Below are 27667 nucleotides of genomic sequence, written 5' to 3'. Positions count from 1 at the left end.
ATTCGCCAGTTGATATGATTTCATTCCTTTATGTGAATCTATTATCTTCATTATCTTTTCCTTTGGAATAGGATTTTCTTCTTCGTTGTCTTGATCCTCAACAAACAAGTTCGATTTTGAAACCATGAAGTCTTCTTCCTGGATAAGCGATTCTTCTGCTGTCTCGTAACCGCAATATGATTCTGAGTCTGAACCGCAATATTAATTTTATTTTCAATTAAATTATTTTGTATTTATTATTTATATATATTTTTAAATTTTTATGTACATTTTATTCTTTAATTTAATCAATAGAATATAATTTAATTTAAATAAAATTGAAACAAAACAATGAGAATTTTCTTTAAAAAAAAATCTAAAAGAATATCTTGATGAAAATATTATGTACAATAGATGTAAAAAAAAGAATATCTTAAGTTTTAAAAAAATAATATCTTGATGAAAATCATTTTTAAAAACAATGAGAAAATCTCACGTGTGATGTGCACCATATTTTGATGAAAATCTTTGTAGAATACATGTAAATATATATGACATTGATTATTGATGTGAGAGAAAAATAGTATCTTGTTAATATATATGGAATTGATTAAAAATAATCCAAACATAGGTGATATTCTTACTCCAAGACTATAAAAATAATCCAATCCAAATGTAATAATGTTACATCTTTTGGTTGTAACTTACAAAGGAACCATACCCCAATGACGATTGGTGCATCTAATCTCCATAATGGCTTATACATGCTCACCTTTCCCTATATTCCCAATAAATTTCATCATACTTATAACCCTATTGTTTTCATCCTCTTATCAACATTTGTAATTTGTGACATAGTAGTTTAGGCCACCCCATTAATGATACTACTGTTTCTATTAGTAATGTTTTTTCTTTATGCAATATTTCTAAAACTAATAAACCATGTGATCCATGTTTTTTTGGCCAAACATAGAAGTCTTCCCTTTCAGGGCGAAAAATCTAAATCCATTTCTTGTTTTGATTTAATCCACATGGATATATGGCGTCCTTTGTCTACCTTCTTCATGCTTGGTCATAAATATTTCTTAATTGTAGTTGATGACCATAGTAGATACTATTGGAATTTCCTAATGAAATTGAAATCTAAAACTTCATTTTTAATCAAATCTTTTGTTTCCTATATTCAAACTCATTTCAAACTAAAATCAAATGCATAAGGTCTGTAATGGCCCCGAGTTCAGCCTTAAAAGTTTTTAAATAAATCAAATAATCCATCATCAAACCTCATGCACAAATACCCACCTCCAAAAAAAGGTCTGGTTGAAAGAAAATACTAATACCTTTTAGGTGTTACTCGTGCTCTTCTCTTTCAATCCAAGATCCCAAAATGATTTTGGAGCCATGTCAGTTCCCATGTTGTTTACAATATCATTATATTACCCTCCATGTTATTATCTTTTCGTTCTCCTTTTTAACTGCTTTACCACACTTATCCTATCTATGTTGCCTTAAAAGTGTTTGGCTTCCCGGTTTTTGTCTGTATACCTAAAGGACATACAACTAAAATCAATCACAAGTCTAGAAAATGTGTTTATTTAGGCCCTAAAATCGGTGTTAAAGGTCGCATTTTTTATGACCTTCACAATAACTAAATCTTCATTTCTAGAGACACCATTTTTTTAAAAAATATTTACCTTTACCACATTCCTTCAACACATTCTAGCTCCATACCCCAACCTACCCTCCATAACCAAGCTAACTCTTCCTTGAATTACTCAGACAATCTTATTCCTTTTGCTCTTCAACCTAACCATATAATCCATGAACCTATCAACATACCCACATGCACCCACATCAATCCCACCACTCATTCTTATGTTCCTATAAACACTACTGCCACTTATGTCCTATCCAACCAATAACGACAATCATCCGCCTTCCCTAACCAGTACCAACAATCATTCCCTTGACCCTACCACTCTCTCAACTCAACATATTGCAAATTTATCAAACTAGCTTAGAAAGTCTGATAGAATTTATAAACATCCTACATATCTCCAAGACCATCACTAGTTACTCATTCAAGATAATCATCCCCATGTTCCTCCATCATTAGATAAACCCATTTATTCTTTATCTCATACTATTTCTTATATTAATGTATCTATACTATTTCTTATATTAATGTATCTGTTTATAAAACATTCTTTAATTCAAAAATTTCTTGTATTAATGGACCTACTTCCTACATCTTTGCCATAACTAACCCTCATTGGCAAGAAGCTACCACAAATAAACTTAAAACCATAACTGGTACCAATACTTGGGTGTTAACCACCCCCTAATAAAAAAGGCCATAGGTTATAAATGGATCTTTAAATTAAAATTTTGTGCTAATGGTAGCATGTAAAGATATAAGGTTCTTCTTGTTGCTTAAAGGTTCAACCAAATAGAGGGTATAAACTATTTAGAAATATTTAGCCCATTTATTTAATTAATAACCATTGGACTTTTCTTATTTATATTCTCTTCTCAAAATTGGTTTATTCACCAATTAGACATTAATATTTTTTTTTACATGGTGACCTAGATGAAGAAGTCTACATGAAATATCCCAGAGCTTACATATTCCTAATAAAAGTCTTGTTTGCAAACTAAATAAGGTCATTTATGGTCTTAAGGAGGTTAGTGGATAAGGAAACCAAAAATTAACCATAACTAATTTAGATTTAGTTTTATACCAATCTATATCTGATTACTCTTTATTTACTAAAAAGTCAGGTAATTATTTCACATGTATTATTATCTATGTGAATGATATAGTTCTTGCACGTACTTGCATCACACAAATTAGTGCTATCAAGATAGTTCTTCGCAAACACTTCACTATAAAAGACTTGGGTAATCTCAAATACTTCCTTGGATTTGAGACTGCTAGATCTTCTAGGGAGAATAACTCTTTATCAGCGTAAGTGCATATTGGATCTTATTGAACATCTATGGTTACTAGCAGCAAAACTTGATTCTACCCCAATGGACGTTGGCCTTAAACTGAACATTGATAATGAATCCCCTTTAACTAATCCAACATAGTTCATAATTCTTATAGTAAGCTTTTATATTTAACACACTCATGTCCTAATATAATCTATTATGTTAGCAAGTTAAGTTAGTACTTGTCAACGCCAACCAACACACATATACAAGTTGCCACAAGAGTTTCGACCTATGATTGATTTTCAAATTTGACTTCATCCTCAAAGTCACAAAATTCACTAACTTTGATTGGGGTGCATGTCCAACCACAAAAGATCCCCAACTAGTTTCAACTTCTACCTTGCCACCCGTCTTATCAGTTGGAAATGCATAAAACAACAAGTCGTCTTAAGATTTTCTCAGAGCACTTGCTAACACATCATGTGAGGTGCAATGGTTAATTTATCCACTGGATGATTTCTCTGTTCCTCATCTATAGCTTGTAACCATCTTCTGCGACAACACAAGTGTCATTCACATTGCATCCAACCTAGTGTTTTCTGAACAGACAAAACACATAGAAATGAATTGTTACCTTCTTCGCGAAAAAATCCAAGCCAAGTTGATTTACCTTATGGCAATATACTTCAAGAACCAAGTGACTTCTATTTACCAAGCCCTTTCGTATATCTAGGAAATTTCTTTATGCACCCATATAGGATGGAAAACACCATAATATTCCCAAATACCATTCGGATAAACATATCCGGAGGCACCCTTATAACATTTAAACTGATTTCGGATATGCATATCCAAAAACACCATGAACCAGTTTCGGATATGCATATCCGAAATATGCTCAGATTGATTTTTTTAAAACAATGATATCCTTCTTTTAAAAGCTTATTTTTTTAAAAACAATGATATCCTTATTTTAAAAGCTCCTATTATTTGACAAAATGTAATGGAAAATAAAAAAACGCAAACTAAAATAAAATACCGATATCAAAATATGAAAAAACTTGTTCGGATGAGTGCATAATATCAAAATATTACAAAACAGAAAAAAAGTCATGAATAAAACTTAAATAGGCAACTACTACTGAGTATGCCTAATGCGAACACCCTATGACCTCCTCTGCCAGCTATACGTCGCCGCACCAGACACCTCACTGACCATCCTCTGTACTATCGCAACCGCCTCTGGTATAGGTATACCTGAATGGCGCCCCCCAGTTCCACTCATGAACTATAGTCAGATCAATAAAGTACCAGAGATAAGTCATGTCCATGTAGGTTGCACTTTTGTCCACAAAGAGGGCAGTGCCTACCAAGAACATGAACCAACACCGCAGAGTGCAACCATGATGATACTCAACAAAAAGCCCATCACCCTCCTCTTCGGACTCCGCTTCCGCCACTAAGTGTTTCTCATAAAGCTCTTTCAAGATGGAGAACCGGACATGTGCCTCACTCGTCAATCTGTAGTCAAAATCGGCCATATTTGGGTCCATACCCAGATAATCCACCATCTACTCTATGACCTCAATCCTCTATATCCGGAAATGGTCCAATAACCTCCCTCTAATCGGTAGGGGGAGCAGACAGGCCACATCGTGTAGGGTGATCGTCAATTCCCCAACAAGGAAGTGAAAAAAATACGTTTCCTTATGCCACCGTTAAGCAAAATCCCCCTGCATGTCGTGGCTTATGGTACTATATTCGGTCATGCATAACCCGCCAAGTCCAGAATCAGCTACAACATCATTAACTCATTGAGCCTGTGGTTTAAACAGACCAAATATTTTTCGCGAATGGTTCACGGGTTTTATGGTAGGTCGTTTCTGTCACAACAAAAAACAACAATGTTAGTTAAACGGTATAAATTCAGATGAACTATTGGTAATTGAAACGGTTAAATTAGATAGTGCAAAAAGAACAACCTCGCCATCCCAAATAAGTCGCACAACATGGTCATGGTAGTAAATCAAGAGGCATGTGTCAAAAGGCCTTCCCAGGAAGTCGCCCTCCTCTGCGTCCTGAGCATCATCCTCATCGTGGTCAGGGTGAACCTCAGGTACCTCCTCCTCCCCGACAACCTCTTCCTCCTCCTCCTCCCGACTAACCTCACAAGAGGAAGACGCTCGAGACAGCCTACTCCTCGGTGCAGATGATGATCCTTCAGTCGGCTTATCCATTTGGACTTGGACTTGGACTCGACCCCGTCCCCGTCTCGTAGTTACTGCTTGTTGTGCGGCCCTTTTGCACTGAGCCGATGCTGTCTGTGTCTGCCTCCCCTGCCTAAGTCGTGCGACGGTACCTGATTGTTTGTCATTTTTCTGGAAAAAAAAATTCGTAAGAGTATGAAGAAAAAAAATTGGAAATTAAAAAAAAAACAAGTCAGACCAAATTTTTGAAGTGCATATCCGAAACTGGTCTGAGGTGATTTCGGAAATACACTTCCGAAATAACATGCGAACAACCATTTTTGAAGATTATCATTTCTTGTCCTAACTCATTCCAAGTCCAATTTGTCACCAACTAAACACTATCATTGACCTATAATAACTTCAACCTACAACATTTTTCTAATATCTAACAACCCTAATAACATTTCCAAGTTAGAGTGTAATGTTGTGGAAACTTACCACTTCTTGAAGCTTTGAGTAGATGTTGAATGGAGGTTTTAATTCTTTAGCAATGCTTGGAAGTAGTTGTAGAGTACCAATGCAACGAATACAACTTGGCAGAAATTGGCTTGAAGATGAAATTTTTTTTGTGTTAATGTTTTGAAGAGAATGAACATAAGGGGGTGTCTATTTGGGTTTTATGAAAAAACACAAAAAATCTGAGATATACATCTCCGAAGACACTTTTAAAAAAAATGATTCCGAAAATTCATATCCGAAATATAAGAGTATTTTAAGTTTTTCACACCGGATTTATAAGAAGGTGCATGAATGTAAAAAGATATTGCCTATATCTATTTACCAAGCCCTTTCATTTAACCCATTTTCTATTTTGGTTACCAAACATGAAATGTTTGTCATTCATTTCAGTTTGCGAGGTTGTTGAAATATAGCCATATTTGTATTTTTTATCTATTTTTATTCTTTATAGATATTAGTTATTCTTGTAAAAGTTTGTTAGCAATTTTTGCTAACCAACTTATTTCAGACGAGGGTATAAGTAGGGCCGGCCCTGTGGGGGTGCAAACAGCGCTACCGCACAGGACCTCCAAATTTTAAGGGCCCAAATTTAATTGATGGGCTTGATATAAATATACAGTCAAATAATATCTAAGGTTTGTGCTAAATTATATTAATTGCTTTCATATGGCCAAGCGGCAGAGAACGTACGTCTGGAGTGAAACCTTGCTGGTAGGATTAGAAATCGTTTAAAGAATTATTACCCTTCATTAAATAGTATAAATTTTTCTTATAAATCAAAGAATGTAGGATTAGAAAAAAGAAAATAACTAAAGTTCAATGAGTTAAATTTTTATTTTTATATCATTTTTTCTCTATATAATTAATTTTATTTACAATTTAAATGAACTATAATTTTTTTGAATCTGTTGTATTTTCATCTATTAGGGGCCTAATGTAAAATAGATCAAGGCCTCTAAATTGTTTGGGCCGGCCCTGGGTATAAGAACACTGAGCCCATGTTATATCCTCTCATGAATTTAACGAATACTTCTTCACTATTATTTTTTCTTTATTATTTAATTCTATCATCATTGGAATTAACTTTTACGAGAACCTGGGAGACGGACTTGAAAAGGTGATAGTATTAAATAAATCTTGCGGGATGATAAATACCTAGCAAATTTTATTATCGTTGACAATTGCCTCGTGCTTCACACCCCGCAATCTCCGTGTCTGACACATGTCCCTACCACTTTCTATCGTCATTAATTATCAGGTTTATTTTTCTCCAAAATTTTCAAAAGAAACTTGCGAAGTGGACCTCACCTCGCAACTAAAAAAGGCATTGAGACTTGCGGGGTGGTTTGCACTTTGCAAATTTTGTGTCAGTAAAATCTGCAAACAATCACATGCTCCCCTGACTTCTTGGTAAATTTAATATTTAATTTCCAAAAACTTTTTTAAAACATTGTTGCGGGGTGTTTAACACTCTGCAACTTTTTTTCCAAAAATTTTAAAATTTCCCCCTCCTTTGCGAGACGGAAAAATATTTATATATATATATATATATATATATATATATATATATATATATATATATATATATATATATATATATTTTAAGAAAACTGAATTGCGAGGTGGTTTGCATCCCTCAACTGCAATCATTTGCGAGGTGCTAGTCACCTGGCAAATTCACCCAGCTAATAACCATTTTTCTTGTAGTGATAAACCTTCTTTTAAAGCATCCTCTCCATTTTTCCCTTCTCCATTTGTCAATTACTAAAGTTTTATAAATATAAATGCAATAATGTGACATTTGATGGGTCCACTTATTTATAATACATTATAAATATCTTCAAAACTATAGTAATCGAGAGGAAAAATAGAGAAAAAAAATGGAGAGGATATTTACTCTTTTTTGGAGTTGATCAATAATAAAGGATACTTGGTTCAAGATCAATCTTACAATGAATATCCAACAACATGTTTATATAATATATTATGTAAATGAATGTGAGTGTTGATTTGTTTTTTTAATTGTGATTGTTGTTTTTCTTTCTTTTTTTTAATACCAAATTGTCAAATTTGATTGTTATATTATATTATATATTGTGAAAAATACGATGTTAAATTTAGTATAACTTTTTTATTGATTAAAACTTATAACAATAGTTCTATGGCCCGTGCGTTAGCACGGGTTTGATTAGAATTTTGATCTTAATAATTTATATATATAAATTATATCATATAGTTAAACTTATTTTTAAATTATATTAAATATAAACAAAATTTAAAATATATGAGAATTTCTAATAATTTATATATATATATATATATATATATATATATATATATATATATATATATATATATATATATATATATATATATATATATAATTTCAATCATGTTCTATAAATTTGAAAAATTTCACATATTTACGTGAATAATGCAATATTATAAAAAGTGTTATATTAAATTATTTGTAGATAAATATTTATGATTAATCATTAAATTTATAATACATATAAGAGTATATCAATCTAAATTTCAGTTATTCTTTTAGTATTATTCTATAACTTATAAAACCTAAGATTTTTTTATTCAATGTCATGTCCAAAAAAAGTTTTAAATAGTATATTCTATACATATTTTTTAAAAATAAATCATATTATATCTTATCATATTGATTTTTATTTGGTGTTCCTATATTAATCAAGTAACTCCATCCATATTTTTATGATTTTTTTGTTTGTTTATTATAGTGGAAGAGATATGTTCTTACTTGGTTAATGAATTTTTTATTAATACTATTATTTATTATAGGTTAACCATCTTAATAAATTAATTATTTTCACTTTAATATTAAAATTAAAGAAAAATAATTTTGTAAATTAAAATAAAACTTTAAAGAGTTTTTTTTTTAAATTTTATAGGCATTAATGATTTTAAAACTTATTAATTTCAGTTATTAATTTTTTAGTGAAGTTTTCTTAGTTTTTTATTAAATAGTGATATTTTGATTCTTAAATATACTTTTATGATAAAAAAAATGTAGATTAGTCCTCATATTTCTCAATCGTTAAAAAAAAATAAAGTAATTATTCATAATACATATTATTTATATAGGTATATAATGATAAATCAAATACTTTATCATTACATAATTTTGAAAGTAATATTCAGAGTTTAGTAAGTGACAACTAAATCGATTATAACTTACAACTACAATTTATTTTGCAATTTTATTTTCCATAAATAATTATGCTTTTTAAAAGAATATATAGAGATATAGTTAATAATTATTATGATATTAATAACAATAATTATAATAATTTAATAATAATAATAATGTAATTATTATATTAATATTTTTCTATAATACACTTTTTTTTTTTGGAAACACTCTGTAATACACTTAGTACAACATGTATCATAACTATATCAAAATATATCACTATTATCATTCTCATTTATTACACAATAAAATATATTGACAAATGAGACTTATTTTTTATGCATATATTATTTTTGAAGTCCTTTGAAGATCGTAAAAAATTAAGTAAATAAATTAAATCAAACATATATTTCTCTAAAATATTTTCGTTAAAGACATATATTTACATGGGTTTTCATTTTTCACATAATTTTCAAATAGTAAAAATAAATATGTAGCAACAATATAAATTTTCTTTCTTCTTTTCATTCACTAAAAAATTGTTACATTCAAATTAATCAATGTAAAGAAGAGAAAAATGCAGAAATAAATAGCATAATAATATATTTATTCTCAAGAAAGTTATTGCAAAATAATATAACTAAAGTATTTACATAACTAATATAACAGAGTAAAGTTGAGTCTTAAACCTGTCACATAAATCAAAGAACAATTAGCATATATATGTTCAAAAATAACAAAGAAAAATAAAAATATAGATACAAAATAAAAAATTAGATACCTTGTGAACTTTGTTTGAATAAAAGGATAAAGATCTACAATAAAAAATACAAAATAAAGTAGAGTTAAAATATAGATAATTGTTATAATAAAGTAAGTTGAGTCACCTACAATATAAAACAAATCATAGTTAAAATTTAGTGAGAATAAAAAAATAATCGAAAGTATCAATTGTTTGAAGAGAATGATGAAGACTTAGCCAAAATATATAGTATAAATATGTCAAATTCATTCACAAAATACGCATTCATATATATATAACATACAATAATAGTTACTAAAAACAAAATAAATCTTATTAAAAAACTGTAACTCCAAATTTTACTAATTAAAACTTATTATTCATTAATATTATTTTAATTGAGATTAAAAACTGTAACTTCCCGTTTAACTAATTATAATTTATCATTAATTAATATTATTGTAAGTGAGTGATAAAGAATGAAAAATATTATAATTTATCATTAATTAATATTATTGTAAGTGAGTAATTTATTTTTTAAACATAGAAATTTGTAAAATAGATGAAAAAAAAAGAATGAAAAATATGAAAAAAAATATTTAAAAGCTGGTGCAATAAAGAATAAAAATTATTATTCATATAAAATTGATATTTGTCTTAAATGATTATATTTAAAAAAATAATTGTGTAACTATAATAATTTTTTAATGTTACAAATAGTGAATATTTGTAGAATATATTTTATTTCTATATAAAAATTAATTGTCCAAAGTAAGGGAAAAATAATAATTGATAGGATTTTTATTTTTAATTAGTTTTGATTATCATAATTATTTATTAAAATTTTTGTATAATAACACTTCATAAATGTTGTAACGGATAATTTTAATATATAAACGTTTTTATTAATATAATTGATGAGTTAAAGGTTTAATTTTATTTAGAAAATGAGTGGTTAAAGTTAAATTGAAAAATAATATAAAATATTTTAATTTAAATTAATTTAGTATATATCTAAAGTAATTATAATCAATATGAGAATAAATATTGATTTACAAAATTTTCTTTTTATTTTCATAATGATTATTAAAATTTTAGTACAATCAAACTCAATAATTATTATAACTGATAATTTTTATATTTAAATATTGTAAATTTTTTTATTAATTTTTTATTATAATAAAAATTTGTGTAACTCATTTAGAAAACACATTTTTTTAAAACGATATTTTTATTTCATCTTTATTTTCAGAAGTAAGTTATTTTTTAAACATAATTTTTTTTTTTAAATAAATGAAAAATAAAAGACGAAAAATAGAAAAATAAAATTAGAATTTAGCATGAACTAATTTAAGATTATCTATTTTATCGTAAAAATTGATTATCTAAAATATATTTAAAATTTACTTTTATATTTTTTAAACTTGAAATATAGGCTAGATTTCAAGATTTTATAAGTTTGAAAGATTTTTTTAATAATAACTTTTATTTGGATATTTTTAATAGTGGTAATTGAATATTATATTATTAATATTACTATTATTATTATTATTTTATATTAAGTAGAAGTAGATTATTATTATTATTATTTTACATTAAGTAGAAGTAGATTATTATTATTATTATTAACTAAATATTATATTATTATTAATAATAGTGGTGGTTTAATATTATTATATTATTATTATTTATTTTAATATAGAGTTTGTGACATGTGGTTAGGATTGTTTTCAAAATGACATGTGGCTAAGATTATTTTCAAGAAGACATGTGGCTAGGGTTACCGACTTCCTTACATTTTAGATGTGCTTTCCACGCACTTATTTAATACTCTCTCTGTGTCTACTGGGAAGAGTAGCGTAACATAGACATGCAAATCCTATGTAGCAAAACTGCTACTCATACTTTTTCTCTATACCGCTTCCAAGAAACTTGTTTGCGAGTTCTCTCATTCTGCAACTCAAACTCCCTCAAAGAAGGAGTATGCATTCATAGCCCCATAATCAAGCTGGGTCTTCAACATGACATGTATTTAAACAACAATTTGTTATCTCTGTATTCGAAATGCTTTGGAGTTCATCATGCACGCCATTTGTTCGATGAAATGCCTTACAGAGATGTTGTATCATGGACCACTGTTCTGTCTTCTCATACCAAGAATAAGTATCATTTTGATGCCCTTGAGTTGTTTGAAGTGATGTTAGGTTTGGGTGAGTACCCGAATGAGTTTACATTGTCTAGTGCTTTAAGATCGTGTTTGGCTTTAGGGGAGTTTGATTGTGGGTTGCAAATTCATTCATCAGTTGTGAAGCTTGGGTTAGAGATGAATCCTTTTCTTGGAACTTCTTTGATTGAGTTTTATACTAAAAGTTGTTGTAGTAGTGTTGAAGCGTATAAATTGCTTTCGTTGGTGAAGAATGGTGGTGATGTTGTGTCTTGGACAACGATGATTTCTTCTTTAGTGGAAACTGGTAAATGGGGTGAAGCGTTTGAAATCTATGTCAAAATGATTGAAGCAGGTGTTTACCCGAATGAGTTCACGTTTGTTAAACTCTTAGGTGCGGTGTCTTCTTTTCGTGGCTTGGCGTATGGGAAAATGTTGCATGCACAGCTTATTGTATTTGGTGCTGAAATGAATTTGGTGTTAAAAACAGCTGTTGTTGATATGTATTCAAAATGCAGAGAGATGGAAGATGTTATTAAGGTCTCCAATTTGACACCTGAATATGATGTGTGCTTATGGACCACCATTATCTCTGGATTTAATCAAAATTTGCAGATTAGAGAGGCTGTCACGGCATTTCTCGATATGGAATCATCTGGCATCAGACCAAATAATTTTACGTATTCTAGTTTATTAAACGGTAGCTCCTCAATTTTATCATTGCACCTAGGGGAACAATTTCATTCACGGGTTATCATAATTGGACTTGAGGATGATCTTTATGTAGGAAATGCACTGGTTGATATGTACATGAAATGCTCCTGCAGCACTACAAATGCTGTGAAAGCTTTTAGAGGGATAGCATCACCAAATGTTATCTCTTGGACTTCTTTGATTGCTGGTTTTGCAGAAAATGGATTAGAAGAAGAATCTTTTCAGTTGTTTGCTGATATGCAAGCAGCAGGAGTACAACCGAATTCCTTTACACTGACTACCATTCTCGGAGCTTGCAGCAAAATGAGGTCTGTTGCTCCAACAATGATGCTCCATGGACATATAATAAAAGCTAAAGCAGATATAGATATAGCTGTTGGGAATGCTCTTGTAGATGCATATGCTGGAGGGGGGATGATGGACGAGGCATGGTCTGTAATTGGTATGATGGAACGAAGAGATCCCATCACATACACATGTTTATCTGTAAGACTAAACCAGAAGGGGGACCATGGAATGGCATTAAACGTTTTCATTCACATGTGCAATGACGGGATTAAGATGGATGAATTCAGTTTGGCAAGTTTTTTATCAGCTGCAGCTGGTTTAGGCACAATGGAAGCTGGAAAGCAGATTCATTGTTATTCAGTCAAATCAGGCTTCCAGAGATATAACTCAGTTTCAAACAGCTTAGTTCACTTGTACAGCAAATGTGGTAGTGTGCATGATGCCCATAGAGCTTTCGAAGATATGAATGAGCCAGATGCATTTTCATGGAATGGTTTGATATCTGGATTGGCATCAAATGGATATATAACCCATGCTCTCTCTGCTTTTGATGACATGAGGTTAGCAGGAGTTAAACCTGATGCTATTACGCTCTTATCACTGATTTCTGCTTGCAGCCATGGTGGTTTATTAGACCTGGGTCTTGAGTATTTCTATTCAATGGAAAATGTATACCATATAAGACCAAAATTGGATCACTTTGTGTGTTTAGTTGATCTCCTTGGTAGAGGTGGCCGTCTAGAGGAAGCTATGGGAGTTATTGAAACAATGCCGTTCAAGCCAGACTCTTTGATTTGTAAAACTTTATTAAATGCTTGCAGTTTACATGGAAATGTTGCTCTAGGAGAAGATATGGCAAGGAGATGTCTTGAGCTTGATTCATCTGATCCTGCAATATATTTGCTTCTTGCAAACATATACGACAACGCTGGACTCTCTGATTTTGGAGAGAAGACACGTCGGTTGATGAGAGAAAGAGGTTTAAGGAGAAGTCCTGGGCAGTGCTGGATGGAGATAAGAAGCAGAGTTCATCACTTCTCGGCAGGAGAGAAGATTGATGATGAGATTAATGAAAAGCTGGAGTTTCTTACAACTGAATTTAGGAATAGAGGGTATCAATACCAAGAGAATGAAGATAAGTTATACCACTCAGAGCAATTGGCAGTTGCATATGGTATTCTTAATGTACCAACCATAGCTCCAATACGTATATATAAGAATTCACTGATCTGCCCTCACTGCCATACTTTTATAATGCTTTCCACCAAAGTGGTTGGTAGGGAGATAATTGTGAGGGATAGGAAACGTTTCCATTCCTTTAAGGATGGCCAGTGTTCTTGCAGAGGTCATCCCTGATGCAGAAACAGTTTCAATTGATGAACAAAAGATAAGCGCATGCTCAGGATTGTGAAATCAAATCCAACTGATTGTGTGTACTTAGCATATTGAAGGATGAACTGTGCAATGAAATCTTATTCCATCTTGAACACTTCAATGTAGGGGACCTTTTGTGGTTTTGATAAAAAATGCCAATAGTTACTGAGACTGAAATTATTCATTAATCAATATTCTTAGAAAACTCAAGATGTTATTGCTCTTTTAGGTGAAGATGTAAAAGATTCAGCTCCTTAGTTGGAGAGAGTCAGGTCAGAATGTGAACTAGTTTATGGTTATCAATTTTCTTATAAATATGACATTACTAATGTTAGAAAGTGACAACAAGGATAATATTGCGGCTCTACAAAAGAAAAAAAAAAATCTTAATAAAACAATTTGTTAGAAATTTTCCCAGATTTCAGACATAACTTTACCATCTAAGCATAGTATGTGTTCACTCTTATTCTTCACACTAAGTTAATATAGTTTGTTTTTCTTTTTAAATGAAAAAGAAATATTATATTAAAAATAATGACCGAGTGAATGCCATCGGCGAACATTGGTTTCTTGCTATGCAAAAAGAGTTAAATAAATGTGAGAGAAACAACGTTTGAAAACTTGTTCCTAGAGCTTCGATTAATCTAGTGATTGGAATCAAATGGGTATTTCGCACAAACTTGACTAAAATAAAAATATTTTAAGAAATAAAGCAAGACTCGTTGAAAAAGGGTACAATGTACAAGGAGACATATATTTTGATGAAACTTATGCCCTTGTAGATAGATTAGAAACCATAAGGATGCTTTTAGCTTTCTCATGCATTATAAATTTTAAACTCTTTCAAGTTCGATGTAAAGAGTGCATTCTTGAACGGTTACATTCAAGAGAAAGTGTATGGATCAACCTTCCGGTTTTATAAATTCTTTATTTTCTAATCATGTATTCAAATTGAAAAATGTTTTTTACGGTTTGAAACAATCCTAGAGTCGGGTATGATCGTCTGAGCAAGTTTTTGCTTGAAAACAATTTTCAAATAGGGAAGATTGATACAACTCCTTTTTATTAAGAAAATCGAGTATGACATTTTTCTTGTGCATATTTTTGTTGATTCGCTGCAACTAACGAATCTTTGTGCAAACAACTTTTTTGATATGATGCATAATTAAATCGAAAGGTCTATGATGGGGGAGCTTCGGTTCTCTTGAGTTATAAATTTACAAATCAGAGGAAGGCTTCCATAAAAAGATCAACCCAAAGAACAAGAAATCTAAAGCTCTACAAAGATGAAGAAGGATCAAAGGCAAAAGAAATGATTTCTTGTGGAAAAATCATTTCACGTTTAAAGAATTATTTTTGGAAAGAGATTTTAGATAGAAAGAAATATGTTCCATAATTGCCTTTCGATTTTGAAAGCTGAGTTTGCTTCAAGAAAGAATAAAGGGGAAGAAATCCTATAAATTTTACACATTGTGTGATAAAGTTTTTAAGAAAAGGGGAAAGTCGGCATAATACTTCTCATAAAAGAACATCTCTCAAAGTTGGATGCTATCATTTGCAGGAAGAAGTATGATCTTAAGTCTTGCTAATGTGTGTCTCTCTGTGTGCCTATTTTCACCTTTTTACCAATTAACCCTTTTTTATTATATGAGCTATTTTTGTGATCTACGTGCTAGTGTTATTTATTATTATCCCGCCATTTTGTTAATTCCAAAGAGGAAGAAGCATAATCTCAAAGGGAGTAATGTACATTTTATTTATTTGTGAGGGAAAGTTTAACCACTCTAATATTTTATCTATATGTTTCTATTTTATCATATCCTTTAAAGGTGTGTTGCCATCATAAAAAAGGAGGGATAATAAGGATCCATGTGATGTGCAGGTACAATTGTCTATTGGTTTTGATGATGTCAATACCTTATGTCAAATGGTATTCAGTAAAGTCCTTTATATCAATTCGATTAAAAACAAACGAAATTCAGCCAAAAACACAATAACTACGTTAACTTTCACACAAATTCTCCTACTATCAACAATTCGATTAACAAAATAAAGAATTACAACTCCAATCCAACCATCAATACTCTTTATGCCCTTTATACTTTATTGAGAATCATTTCCAAGACATGATTTTGATTAATGTATCCTTCTCATCAATTCCCTTCCAATTATTTTAAACAATTTTTCATTCTTTGAATAATATTTTTCTTTATTCTTCCCTTGAGCCTTTGCCTAAACAACTTTAGATTACCTGCCATTGATTATACTTTGCCACTGAATTCATGCCCGTCCACATAAGGACATACCACATTGAGACTTCTCTAAATGACCCATCTTCTTTCTAACTTCACTCTAATTGGCAACATATTCAACATTACCCTTTAACCAAATAAGTGAACTTTACTTGAAACATTAGATTTCCATAACTTCCTTAACTCATCAATAGTGGCCTCATCCAACTGTGAATCTACATAGCATAAATCTTCCAACCTTTCATAGCTTCCTTTGACTGAGAAACAAAATTTGTTCTTCCATCACACACAAGTGTCTTCAATTTTCTGATTCGGTTGAATCATGTGCAAAATGTCCATAAATTGTTCTAAATCGCTTCACTTTTTCTATTATCCCTGCACCTTCAATGCCTAAGTCCCAAAACCAAGTGTATTCAACCACCAACCCATCTCAACACAATTAGCCTGCACTGAGGGGCATTCAAAAAATGACCTAAAAAAGAGTGTTTAAAGGAATAGGGCCAACCCATTTATCCTTCCAAAAGTCTATGCATTCTCCATTTCCTAACTTGTAGGTACAACTACTTGCAAACCAGTTGGTATCTCCTCTCACTGGTCCACCTATTTTCCTTAAATCCTTCCACAAAAGCAAATCCTTTTTTATATTAGCCCATGAACATTAAGATTTATCTTTGATTGAACCATACCTTCATGACAACAAATTGTAATATACAACATTATGATTATTAAGAATCTGCTAGCTCCATTCTCTTAACAATGTCACATTAAATCTTTAGTGATTCCTAACACCTAAGCCTCCCTTTTTCTTTGGCAAACAAACTTTGAGCCAACTAAACCAGTTAACTCTTTTCCTTTCTTTAGTTCCACCCCACATAAAGGATCTTTGAATCTTCTATATTTCATCAAGGACCGCCTCAAGAGCTTTATATAAAGAGAAAAAGTAAATAGGGATGTTGTTAAAGACAAAGTTCAAGAGCACCACTCTCCCTCCTAACGACATATTCATTCCCTTCTAAGTTGAAAGACATCTTCGAAGTTTAGTCAAAATTGGGGACCAAGTTGAATTTATTCTAGGGTTGGCTCCAACAGGGATTCATAGAAAAGAGAAAGGTACGGAATTTGTACCACAAGACAAAAATGTTGACGCTTCTTTCAAATTGAGGCCTTTGAGCTTGCTCTTACAAAAAACAACACGTAAACCTCAAGCCAACTCAAATCCATATAACACTGCCTTGATATTTCCTTGTTTCTCCAAGTTCCTTCAACCACAATCACTGTATCATCGACAAATTTCATCAATTTAGATTCAATTTCATCACTGAATTTGAAAGGTTGAAATTCCCCCAATTTGAATGGTATTTAACATTAACACAACTAATCCTTTTATGTAAGAAGAAACAGAAAGGGGGACATAGGGTCCCCTTGCATAATCCTTTCCAAGATTCAAAAATCAAAGTAGGGGTTCCATTTACAAGAACAACCATTCTACTTGAGAATACACAACCTTCCACCCACTTTAACCATTTATACCCAAATCCTACCCTTTGCAAAATATATCTAATGTATTTCCAAGACACACAATTGGATGTCTTCTCAAAATCTACCTTAAAAAAATACATTCTTTTTTATTTCTCCTTGCAAAATCCACCACCTCATTAATTAATAACACCCCATCAAGCATTTGCCTATTTGGTATAAAAGCTGATTGACGAAGAGATATTAATGAATTAACAACTTTTTTCAATCTTGCAGCTAACAACTTGGAAATGATTCTATACAGAGACCATATAAGACAAATTGACTTGAATTCAACCAATTCCTGTGGATTATGGGTCTTTGAGATCAAAGTTAGAAATGATTTAGTGATGGATCTGGGAAATTTTGCATTAGCATGACATTCCATCACAAAATAAATAACATACTCCTTAAGAACATCCCAACAATTTTAAAAAAAAGCCCATATTATATCCATCAGGCTCGGGAGATTTTTCACTCTCACAATGCTAGACCGCTTCCTTAATTTCCTCAAAACTGAACTGTTCCACAAAAATCTTAAAATATACCCCTGTTAGTAGCCTAAATATTACTCTTTCCAAAATATTTCTAATTGAATTAGGCTCTTTCCACTCGCTCTAACTTACCCCTATCAGTGTTCAGTTCCAATATGGCATTTCTTCTAAATTTCATCTTCACAACTGCATGAAAATTTTTGAGTATCCTCTGCTAACATTTGCAGAAGCCTCAAAGCACCTTGTTGCTACTTCATTTGAAATCGGCCTTAATTCTCTTGCCACTAACTGATCCAGTTTATTAAGTTCTTTAGAAGCATCTTTTATCCCTAAATTTATCTTCCCAAACACTTCATAATTCTAGGTTCTAAGTTTTCCCTTTAAAATTTTCAATCAAGTTTTCCCTCCTTCTTGGAAACCTATCTACTCGACCCAGTAAATTTGTTTCCAATAGCAGAAACATCAACCACATCCAAACCTTCTAGGAAATCTTGGAATTCCCACATTCGATTCGATTAATTTGATAACTAATTCCTTTGTTTTCTCTCTCCTTTTCAACTGTGTTAAAATTCCCAACTACACACCATTTTCCGCTAGGTAACTTTTTTCTGAAACCTACCAATTCATTCCACAACCTTCTCTTTTTATGAATGCACCAAGAAGAGTAATAATTGACAATGTAATATGACATTTTCTTTCAAACTACATTTATCCCTACAAACCCTTCCCCTTCCCCTGTAAAACTAAAATTAAGCTAAAAAAAATTCAGATTTCTACATAATAATTAAGCCATGTGACCTTCCTTGAGCTCCTTTTGCAAACCATTGCACTTCCTTACCGCTCCACACATTTGAATCTACCATTTTTAAAATTTTGATTTCTTGCAACAGACACACATATATTCTACCTTAGTTAATCGACTATCAAATACAATTTCTTTTAATTGAATAGCCACATCTATGGGTGTTCGCGGTGCGGTTTGGGCAGTTTTGACGTGAAAAATCATCCGAACCGCAAGACAAAAAAGTGTACGGTTTGATTTGGTTCGGTTGGCTATTAGAAATAAAACCGAACTAAACCAAACTAAACTAAACCAATGTGATTTGGGTTGGTTCGGTTTTTCACAAAAAATTATTGTGCCATACATACACATATAGATGACAACATAACTTTGTATTTAGTCATTTATGCGTTATCAAATAACAACAAAATTCATCATATTTGGATAACAACTTTCCATTTAATATACAAAAATAAGATTAGATAAAAGTGAAATAAAAAACATAAAATTATAGCATAAAACAAAATCAAAAACATTATAATGAAATAGAAAAAAGAGGAGATGAAAGATTAGAAAAGATGAAAAAGAAAGAGCAGACAAGATGAGAGATTACATAAGAAGAGGATCATTAAAAACGTAATTGAAAGTGACAATAGTAGAATAAAAATAATAAGATGAAAAGGAAAGAGCTTAAGAGATGAAAGACTAGAAAAGAAGAGGTGATAAGTACTTGAAAAAGAAGATGAGAAGAATGCGCAATTCCGCTATGAGAGATTTGAGAAGACTTAAACTGAAATCTTAAGTTTGAGGAAGAGAAAAGCATTCGTAATCGTAAGGCTAATGCATAATAGGTTTGAGTTTTGGTTGGATATAGGTTAAGTGAAGTTTGGGGGTTGTAACATAATGCAGTTTGGTTCGGTTTGTAAAATACAAACCGCGAACTGAACCGAACCATGCGGTTTGTTAAAAAATAGCTCAAACACATACGAACCAAATGCAGTTTTTTGCAGTTTCGATTTGATATATTCATTGAACATGTTTGAGCTTGACTTCTCTCTCCCTCTTCCCTCCTTGATCTCTCTTCTCCGTACATCTAATTTCTTCAACATACTTATTTTCTTCCTCCACAACTTTAACTCCTAAAACAATATGATTCATATGAAAAATCATATAGTTTTCATTAAAAAAATTATTATTCATTTAAAAAAATTACATTTTAAAATTGTAAGATATTAAAATTTTATCATTAATGAAAATTGTACCATTTTTTCTCTTTTTTAATTTTCAAAATTAAAAATCAAAACCTCTAAAATTTATTTTAATTTTTTAGTTTTCAATATTCATAAATAAAAAATATTTTGTAAACTAAGATTACCAAACAGTTTTTATCATTTTTAATGGTGGAAGGTATTCACTCTTTTGTTTTACGTGGAACTTTCAAAAACTTGACTTTGATTGATACGACATCAAACATTGATGAACATTTTGCATACCATTGTTTAGGGAATCTCTAAGAGATGCAACCACACAACTCAAACACTATTTAAGTTTAATGCATTTTCTTATTAGCTTTTTAAACAATGTCACAAATACTTAAGAAAATGCCCCATAAGTCTTGTTCTTAAACTATTTATTTACATAAAAACAAAAAACAAAAAACTCAACCGTGAAAGTGATTGAAGCCACCAAGTAGCAGTGAATCACAATTCACAACCTTCTTCACCTTCCTCATCACTTTCCATTTCCACTTCCATATCCTCTTCTTCTTCAACCGAAGCTCCTAACGAGGAGGAAGAAGAATTTGTGTTATTAGCTTGACAAGAAATTGAAGTGGATGGCTGTATCGTCGGCGACTTGGTTCGTGTACTTCCGGCGAGCGAGTTCCGGTGGGTAGGTTTTGGATGGTTGTGATCTCCTGTGTATGTCACAATAAACATGTCTGCTTCAGTGTTGCTTCTTTCAACTTGCTTTCGTGCAGTACAACCTTTGGAACTGCTACATCTATAATAGTTCCTAATATTAATACAACAACATAGTACTATGTCGTTAGTTTCCTTAAAAAAAAAAAAAAAATTATCATAGGTTGATAATTTCATGAATATTTTAGTACCTTGGATATGGAGAACCTTTAATAGGTTTTTGTCCATATTTTCTCCATGCCCACAAATCTGCTGAGAGATTATCTGCTGTCACATGACACACCATTTTTCCTTGTTGACTTTTTCTATTTAATATAAAGAAAAGATTGCAAAAAATTTAGTATAATATAAATGTATTATGAATGTACTATTTTTATTATGCCATGTTGGTTTTAAAAAACGGTCGCGTTTTATGCAGTCCCGTATAGATTTTCTTGATTTCGGTTAATACAGGTGTTGGGACATTGATTACGGTTGTCACAATGTGAATTAACTATAATTTATTCTGTAATATAAAAACGGTGAATAACTGTATCGCAGCCATTTTTTGCAGTTGCAGTCAGTCTTTTCAAACCATGTTGGCCTTATGTATGTAAAAGATCAATTTTTAAGTAATGAAATGGAATACTTAATTATTAGTGAAAATTGAAGAAAAAAAAATTTATATACCTTTTTCTTGATCTTGGAGTTTGAGGTTGGAAGCTTTGTGGTACTTGAAATTCTTGTTTCTGAAATGTTTGTAGTTGTTGGTTATTGAAATTGTTGAAGGTAGAAGTGGATGCTTCTTGCACAAAGTTAGGCCAAATGGAAGAGGAAGTAATAGGGGGAAGATGGTGTTGTTGTTGTCCAATGCATTTTGCCATATGAGTAGGGGAATTGGGATTGATACCATGAGCACTAGTGGTAGTAGTGGTGTTGGTGGGGTTAAAAGATGTGAATAATTGGTTTAGCTCTTGAATCTCATTGGTTATAGGTTGCACTATATTGTTGGGAAAAGAAAATGCATCATATTCTAATTCTACATTGAAATCACAAGTGGAATTAATGGAAGATGGTGTAGTACTATTGCTTGAAGTATTATTTGTAGATGATTGACAACTTCTAACTATTGCAAACAAATCCCAATCTTCATCCATTATTATGAATGCAAAGACAATTTTTTTTGGTTATGGCTAGGAAGTTGAAAGTTTTTTGGTGTGATGTTTTTGGTTATTGAAGCAAGTTACTAATAAGGAGAAAAATGTTAGAGAAAAGATGGCGCTGACTTTTTTTTGGAGACAAAGTGAAGAGGATGAAGCAAGAAGAATGGTGGAGCATGAGTTGAGTAATAATGATTTTTATAGTTGAAAGAAAATGTGAAAGTGGAATTATGTGGGCTAGGTTGGACTTGGAGGATGTTGTGGATTGGAGGAGCTTGAGAGTTTTTTATTTGGTCCTTTAAAAATGAGAAAATCACTTTGCCTTTTTCATTGACATTGTGAAAATGTCAAAGTGGGGTCTAAAGTCTAGAGAATTGTGACGATGATTTTGATGCCCCTAGTTAGAAAAGTTCCTACGTTCATGGTACCGGTATATATGTTTACAATTTTATTCCCATAAGTAAGTTTTTTTAATTTTTTTTTTTTAAATAACGTTTTTGAGGTTGAAAATGAAAGAGAAAATCTCAATCCACCCTGTGAATCTCTTATCCACCTGACGAAATTTTAAGTTTGTTCTCTGCTTTTTTGTAGAGGGATTTTCGGAAGTACATTTTTTTTCAAAAAATTTGTTTCTTTAGGTACATCTACGGAACGTGTTTAGACAGAGTGTTCCGTAGATGCATCTACGACCAATATGCTAAATTTTCAAATGATTTGCATTTGATTATGTGAGATATTGGATCGAACTTTAGTATGATCGGAATGTGGCTTCTTGGTTCGACAGTTCGACAGGGTTAAGCATGAAGTCGAAGGTTGTTCACATGTTGGTGTCGAAATGTGCATGTTGTAGTCGAAGATGGATCTAGCATGCAGGTGTCGAAGATGCTAGGGTTGTTAGCATATTAAATTAGGTTTTAGTGTTTAAACCCTAATTTATTAAGTTAGCTTGTTTATTAAGTTAGCTTGTGTAATGGGCCTTGTGGAAAAAGCTTATTAGTTCGTATGTTAGGTTTTATTATAAATATCATACTAGTCTCTCATCATTGCACACAACAAATCCTAATTTAAGGTGAGAGAGGTTATTTGTTATTCTTGTAAACTTGTAATATTGTTTTCTAAGAGAAAGAAAAAGAATAGCAGTTATAACCAATTAACTATGATGGTTATTAAGTTAGCATGATGCGTTTTGGAAGATAACAAACTATGATGGTCGAACTGGAAGCCAACCATCCAGAATATAGTACGATCTCATCAAATAAAACCGTCTCAAGGTGATCAGCGTAGCAGTCAAAGTGGGTGTCCTTAGCAGCCATGCGGTCAAGACATCACCTGTAAGGCTCCGACAACTGGTTCCCTCTGGGGGGCGAAGGCTCTGGCACGCGGCATGTCCTCAGCGTAGCCCGACACCTCTCCCCAGCCAATATTGTCAGGAAAGTGCTGTAGTATCCAAGCCTGAAAAAACGGGGATAAAAAATACTATGACAAATATATAATAAACTTTGAGAAAACACAGAAGGATATAAGACTATTACCACTAAGAGGGTACAATTGCCAGCCATAGTCCTCGCCTTCTACGGGCATCTCTCTCCGAATGTGTGGTAGGTGTATGCCAGTGTAGCCGTTCCCCAGTTGTACTCATGGACACGTGCGAGGTCTGATAAGTACGTCAGTTAAATGACGTTTGTGTTCATTAAGCTCGTGTCCACAAAGAGCTGAATACCTATCAAATATAGTAAGTAAGTCCTCAGCACCCGCTCTCTGTGTATATAAGCATTTTCCTCGTCACCAGCATCCTGATGTGCCGCAAGAAGTTCCTAATCATATATCTGCTGCAAGGTGTGACACCTAACGTGCGCTCTGTGGGACCTCTCCACCTCCTCAAGCGCATCAGCAGGATCAACCCCCAACTCCTCAATAAGCATCTCCATCGCTTCCTCCTTCGTCAGCCTACCGCGACTAAGGAGGATACCCATGATAGGTAGGTGCAGGAGGCATGCAATGTCGTCCAGAGTGATGCCACCTCTCCGCAAATGCCAACAACATCCCGTTATGAATCGTTTGGAAGCCGAGCGTGCAGAGGTCCCTCAAACTATAAGTTGCGAATGCATCCTGGAACCACAGCTCGTCAGGCTGCGCGAGAGCAGCAATCTTCTGGCCGTCGTTGTAGAACCTTTGGGGATTCCTCTCTTGAAATTTTCCAAAAAAAACACTATTATCTTCAAGCAAAGATATAAACTGAATAAAAAATAATAATAAGTAATAAACAAAGAAAATTTTCCTCCCTCTCCCAGATATGCCTAGCCGAATGATCTGCATACCCTGTCAGTAGGGACGCATCTATAGGACCCCCCGAGTACCAGACAGGCTTGCAAGGTTCATGGTGTCAAAGAATAGAATACTTTGAGACTTTGAAGTTGGAGCAAAGTTAATTAGTTTACCTTGGTGGCAATAAGACTTGCAAGGTTCATAGTATTGGTACGGTCCGAATTAAAATGTTTGATGATCGTGAGTTTATTATTCATAATGTGAGGTATGTTCCAGAATTTAAGCGAAATTTGTTGTCCGTAAGGATATTTGATGATCTAGGCTATCGCACTAGAGTTGAATGTGGGTCTAAAATATGTAGTATATATATTTTATAAGGTTCAAATTATGTTTTTCATTCATCATTAACTAGTGAAAGCTTTCTTGATAAGAAAGTGCTATGGGATTTGAGGTCAATGCATGATGATTACCTAAAAATTGTTTCAGAACAGTTTAATGAATTCACAGAAGAAGTGGGATAAAGATGCATTAGACCGTTGAGTTGTCACTGAGTTCTAGGGTAAGGCGGTATCAAAGCAGCTTACTTGGTTGGCAAAGAGTTCCTTTGGAGGAAGATGATTAAGAACCAAGGGATAAAGCTTTTAGAAACAATCGCGGAGAAAACCCAGTTTGAGGTGGAGTTTCCTACTATGGATACTAGTAGTGATGGAACAGTTATAGAGGCCTCTAATTATCATTTGACTCGTGATAACGTAAGGAGGGATATTGTAGCATCTCCAAGGGTCAGCTATGTTAGCCTTGGGTGTTTTACTTTGAATGAGGTTAAAAGGCTATAAAATACACAAACATGAATCTTCTGGGATGTGATCAAAGACATGTGGAGTCAACGATAGTTGAAAAACCATATACTACACTCTCAACTCAATCACATATGCTACAACTATTATTATTTACATACTTTTCTCTTTCATATCAACATCATTTCTACTTTTATATTTTTTTACCACAACTTCATTATTTTCATTACTATGACTATACTTTCTTTTGTTTTAGGCATAAATATAGTTTTGAGCCCCTATTTTTCTGATTCACGAAATTGGTATCTCTATTTTAAATTTAAACAGTTTTTGTTTCCCTATTTTAAATTTAAACAATGTATGTCTCCCTCTCATACTTTTATACTTAAATTTAACGATATTGTCACTTTTGAAATGAAAAATTATTTGTAAAATATAACAAATTATCGTATATAAATCTATTATTGAACTTTGTAGATAAAATTATAATTTAAAAACCAAAAAATCTCATCAATTTTCTATGAAAAAAATGAGAAGGAGACTGAAATTGTTTGAATTTAAAATAGAGGAACCATAACTGTTTGTATTTAAAATATAGAGACTAATTTCGTGAATTAGACAAAATAGGGGAGGTAAAATTTCAATTTAGTCTTTGTTTTAATTTGTTTTATTTTATTTTTTCTTTTCATTTGTATTAATTTATTTAGGGCATTGAATATTTGTCTTATTTATTAATGGATAAATTTTTCTTGAGTAAAATATATTAAAAAAACAGTTGCTATGCATAACTATTTTCCCCAGGGTCGTCTCAAATAATTTTGAAGCCCCGTTATGATAGAGATATATATGCATAACTATATGAGAATGACTAAGTTATATGAGAATGTGAGAATGTAATAATAACCATTAAATTTATATTTAATGGTTGAGATTAAAAAATATTTTTTAAAATTTGATTAATAATTTGTCTTTCCCCTTAATGACACATGATTTATTAAAAATCACAATTTAATCTCAACCATTCTTTTTTCAATCTAATGGTTCTTATTCATTCTCACATTCTCAATATATATATATATATATATATATATATATATATATATATATATATATATATATATATATATATATATATATATATATATATATATATATATTGAGAAAATGATTCTTAAAGTTATGAGACTTTTAATATTTTGAGAGAATACGATAAATGCTTCAAAATTTTAATATGACTTGATATAATAGCGTGAAGAAAGTCAAACTAATAACAATAATTATAAGACCTTAAAAATATGCCGATAGAGTAGATTAACTCTAATTCAAAAATATTTTAAATCTATTAATTTAATTTATATATAATCATAATGATTTAATTAAAGATAATATTATCAAAAAAATCATATGACTATAAAATATCTTTGGCAGTTTTATAAATAAATAAAGAAAAAATAGAATATGGTTGCTGCATGGGTCGAACCCACGTTCAAATGTTGAAATTAAAAGAACAGAACCGCTACGTTAGCTGAATTATTTTACCTGAGTTCAATTCGTCATATATACCAATACTTTATTTTAAAATTCTAAAGCCCAAAAAAATTATGAGGACCCTAATTAGAAGTCCTAGATTGTGGGTCTGGTTGCCCTGACCCAGGACCGACCCTGATTTTCCTTAACATTAAGGTTAGAATTGTAAGGATAAAAGGTACATTAGTTTAAAATTCTCTCTTCCTCTTCCTCTTGTGAATCAAATATATATTTTTAATTGAAATTCATCTTCTCTCCTATTTATTAAGAGTTTCATATCGGATAATATATGACATAAACATTTAGTATTTTATATCAATATTATCTGCAACGATTGAGAATATTTATCAAAACCACAATCATGGCCATAAATGAGGAATCATTTTTTTAATGTTTTTCTCAGCATTCGTATGGTCAGAATTGAAGATAACAATCTTGTTAAACCAACTGAATTGATAATTGTATTGATATATCTAATTAGTGATGGATTCGAACTCTAGACATTTTACTTGCTTATTTATTTTTAAGGAGTGCAATTTCAACTATTAAAGTGGTTGATACACTTGCTTATTTATTTTTAAGGAGTGCAATTTCAACTATTAAAGTGAATAATCCACAAATTAAAAAAATAATTATTTCAATAAAAAATTTAATATCTACATCACAAAAGCACAAAAAGCAACAAAACCAAAAAGGAATAAAAAAGTGAAGGAACAAGACAAAAGGAAAAGGTCCCAATGTAATAAAGGAGTACTCTCTTTTCAAAATAAATGTCGTTTTAGAAAAAAAAATATTTTAAAATAAATGTTATTTTTGAGAAAAAATTTGTTTCAAAATGAATGTCAGTCTCACTTTTAAAAATAAAAACGATTGCTATTTTTTTAACTGTGTCTTTTAACTATCACTATG

General features: G+C 31.5%; 2 protein-coding genes across 2 annotated transcripts; one reads left to right on the top strand and one right to left on the bottom strand.

Annotated features, from left to right (window-relative positions):
• Nucleotides 1-11350: 11350 nt before the first annotated feature.
• Nucleotides 11351-14539, top strand: LOC131643595 (pentatricopeptide repeat-containing protein At5g52850, chloroplastic). Its single transcript, XM_058913853.1, has one exon. It carries the CDS (start codon nucleotides 11400-11402, stop codon nucleotides 14049-14051), a length of 2652 nt encoding a protein of 883 aa, XP_058769836.1. The 5' UTR covers nucleotides 11351-11399; the 3' UTR covers nucleotides 14052-14539.
• A 6031-nt stretch (nucleotides 14540-20570) lies between these two features.
• Nucleotides 20571-22306, bottom strand: LOC131612806 (probable WRKY transcription factor 27). The gene is made up of 3 exons (XM_058884556.1): nucleotides 21700-22306; nucleotides 21222-21335; nucleotides 20571-21124 (listed from the first exon to the last, which is right to left on the bottom strand). Exons 1-3 carry the CDS (start codon nucleotides 22164-22166, stop codon nucleotides 20812-20814), a joined length of 894 nt encoding a protein of 297 aa, XP_058740539.1. The 5' UTR covers nucleotides 22167-22306; the 3' UTR covers nucleotides 20571-20811.
• Nucleotides 22307-27667: the final 5361 nt, after the last annotated feature.

This window comes from Vicia villosa, linkage group LG1 (assembly GCF_029867415.1).
Source record: "Vicia villosa cultivar HV-30 ecotype Madison, WI linkage group LG1, Vvil1.0, whole genome shotgun sequence".
NCBI classification, from domain to species: Eukaryota; Viridiplantae; Streptophyta; class Magnoliopsida; order Fabales; family Fabaceae; genus Vicia; species Vicia villosa.
Note: the sequence above shows the minus strand (reverse complement) of the source record. Positions and strands in the feature narration are given on the sequence as shown.

Coding starts and splice junctions, on each gene's coding strand:
- LOC131643595 (XM_058913853.1), top strand. CDS start 11,400: ATGCAAATCCTATGTAGCAAAACTGCTACTCATACTTTTTCTCTATAC.
- LOC131612806 (XM_058884556.1), bottom strand. CDS start 22,166: ATGGATGAAGATTGGGATTTGTTTGCAATAGTTAGAAGTTGTCAATCA. Junction 21,336..21,699: donor ACTCCAAGATCAAGAAAAAG/GTATATAAATTT, acceptor TATATTAAATAG/AAAAAGTCAACAAGGAAAAA. Junction 21,125..21,221: donor AAAGGTTCTCCATATCCAAG/GTACTAAAATAT, acceptor TATTAATATTAG/GAACTATTATAGATGTAGCA.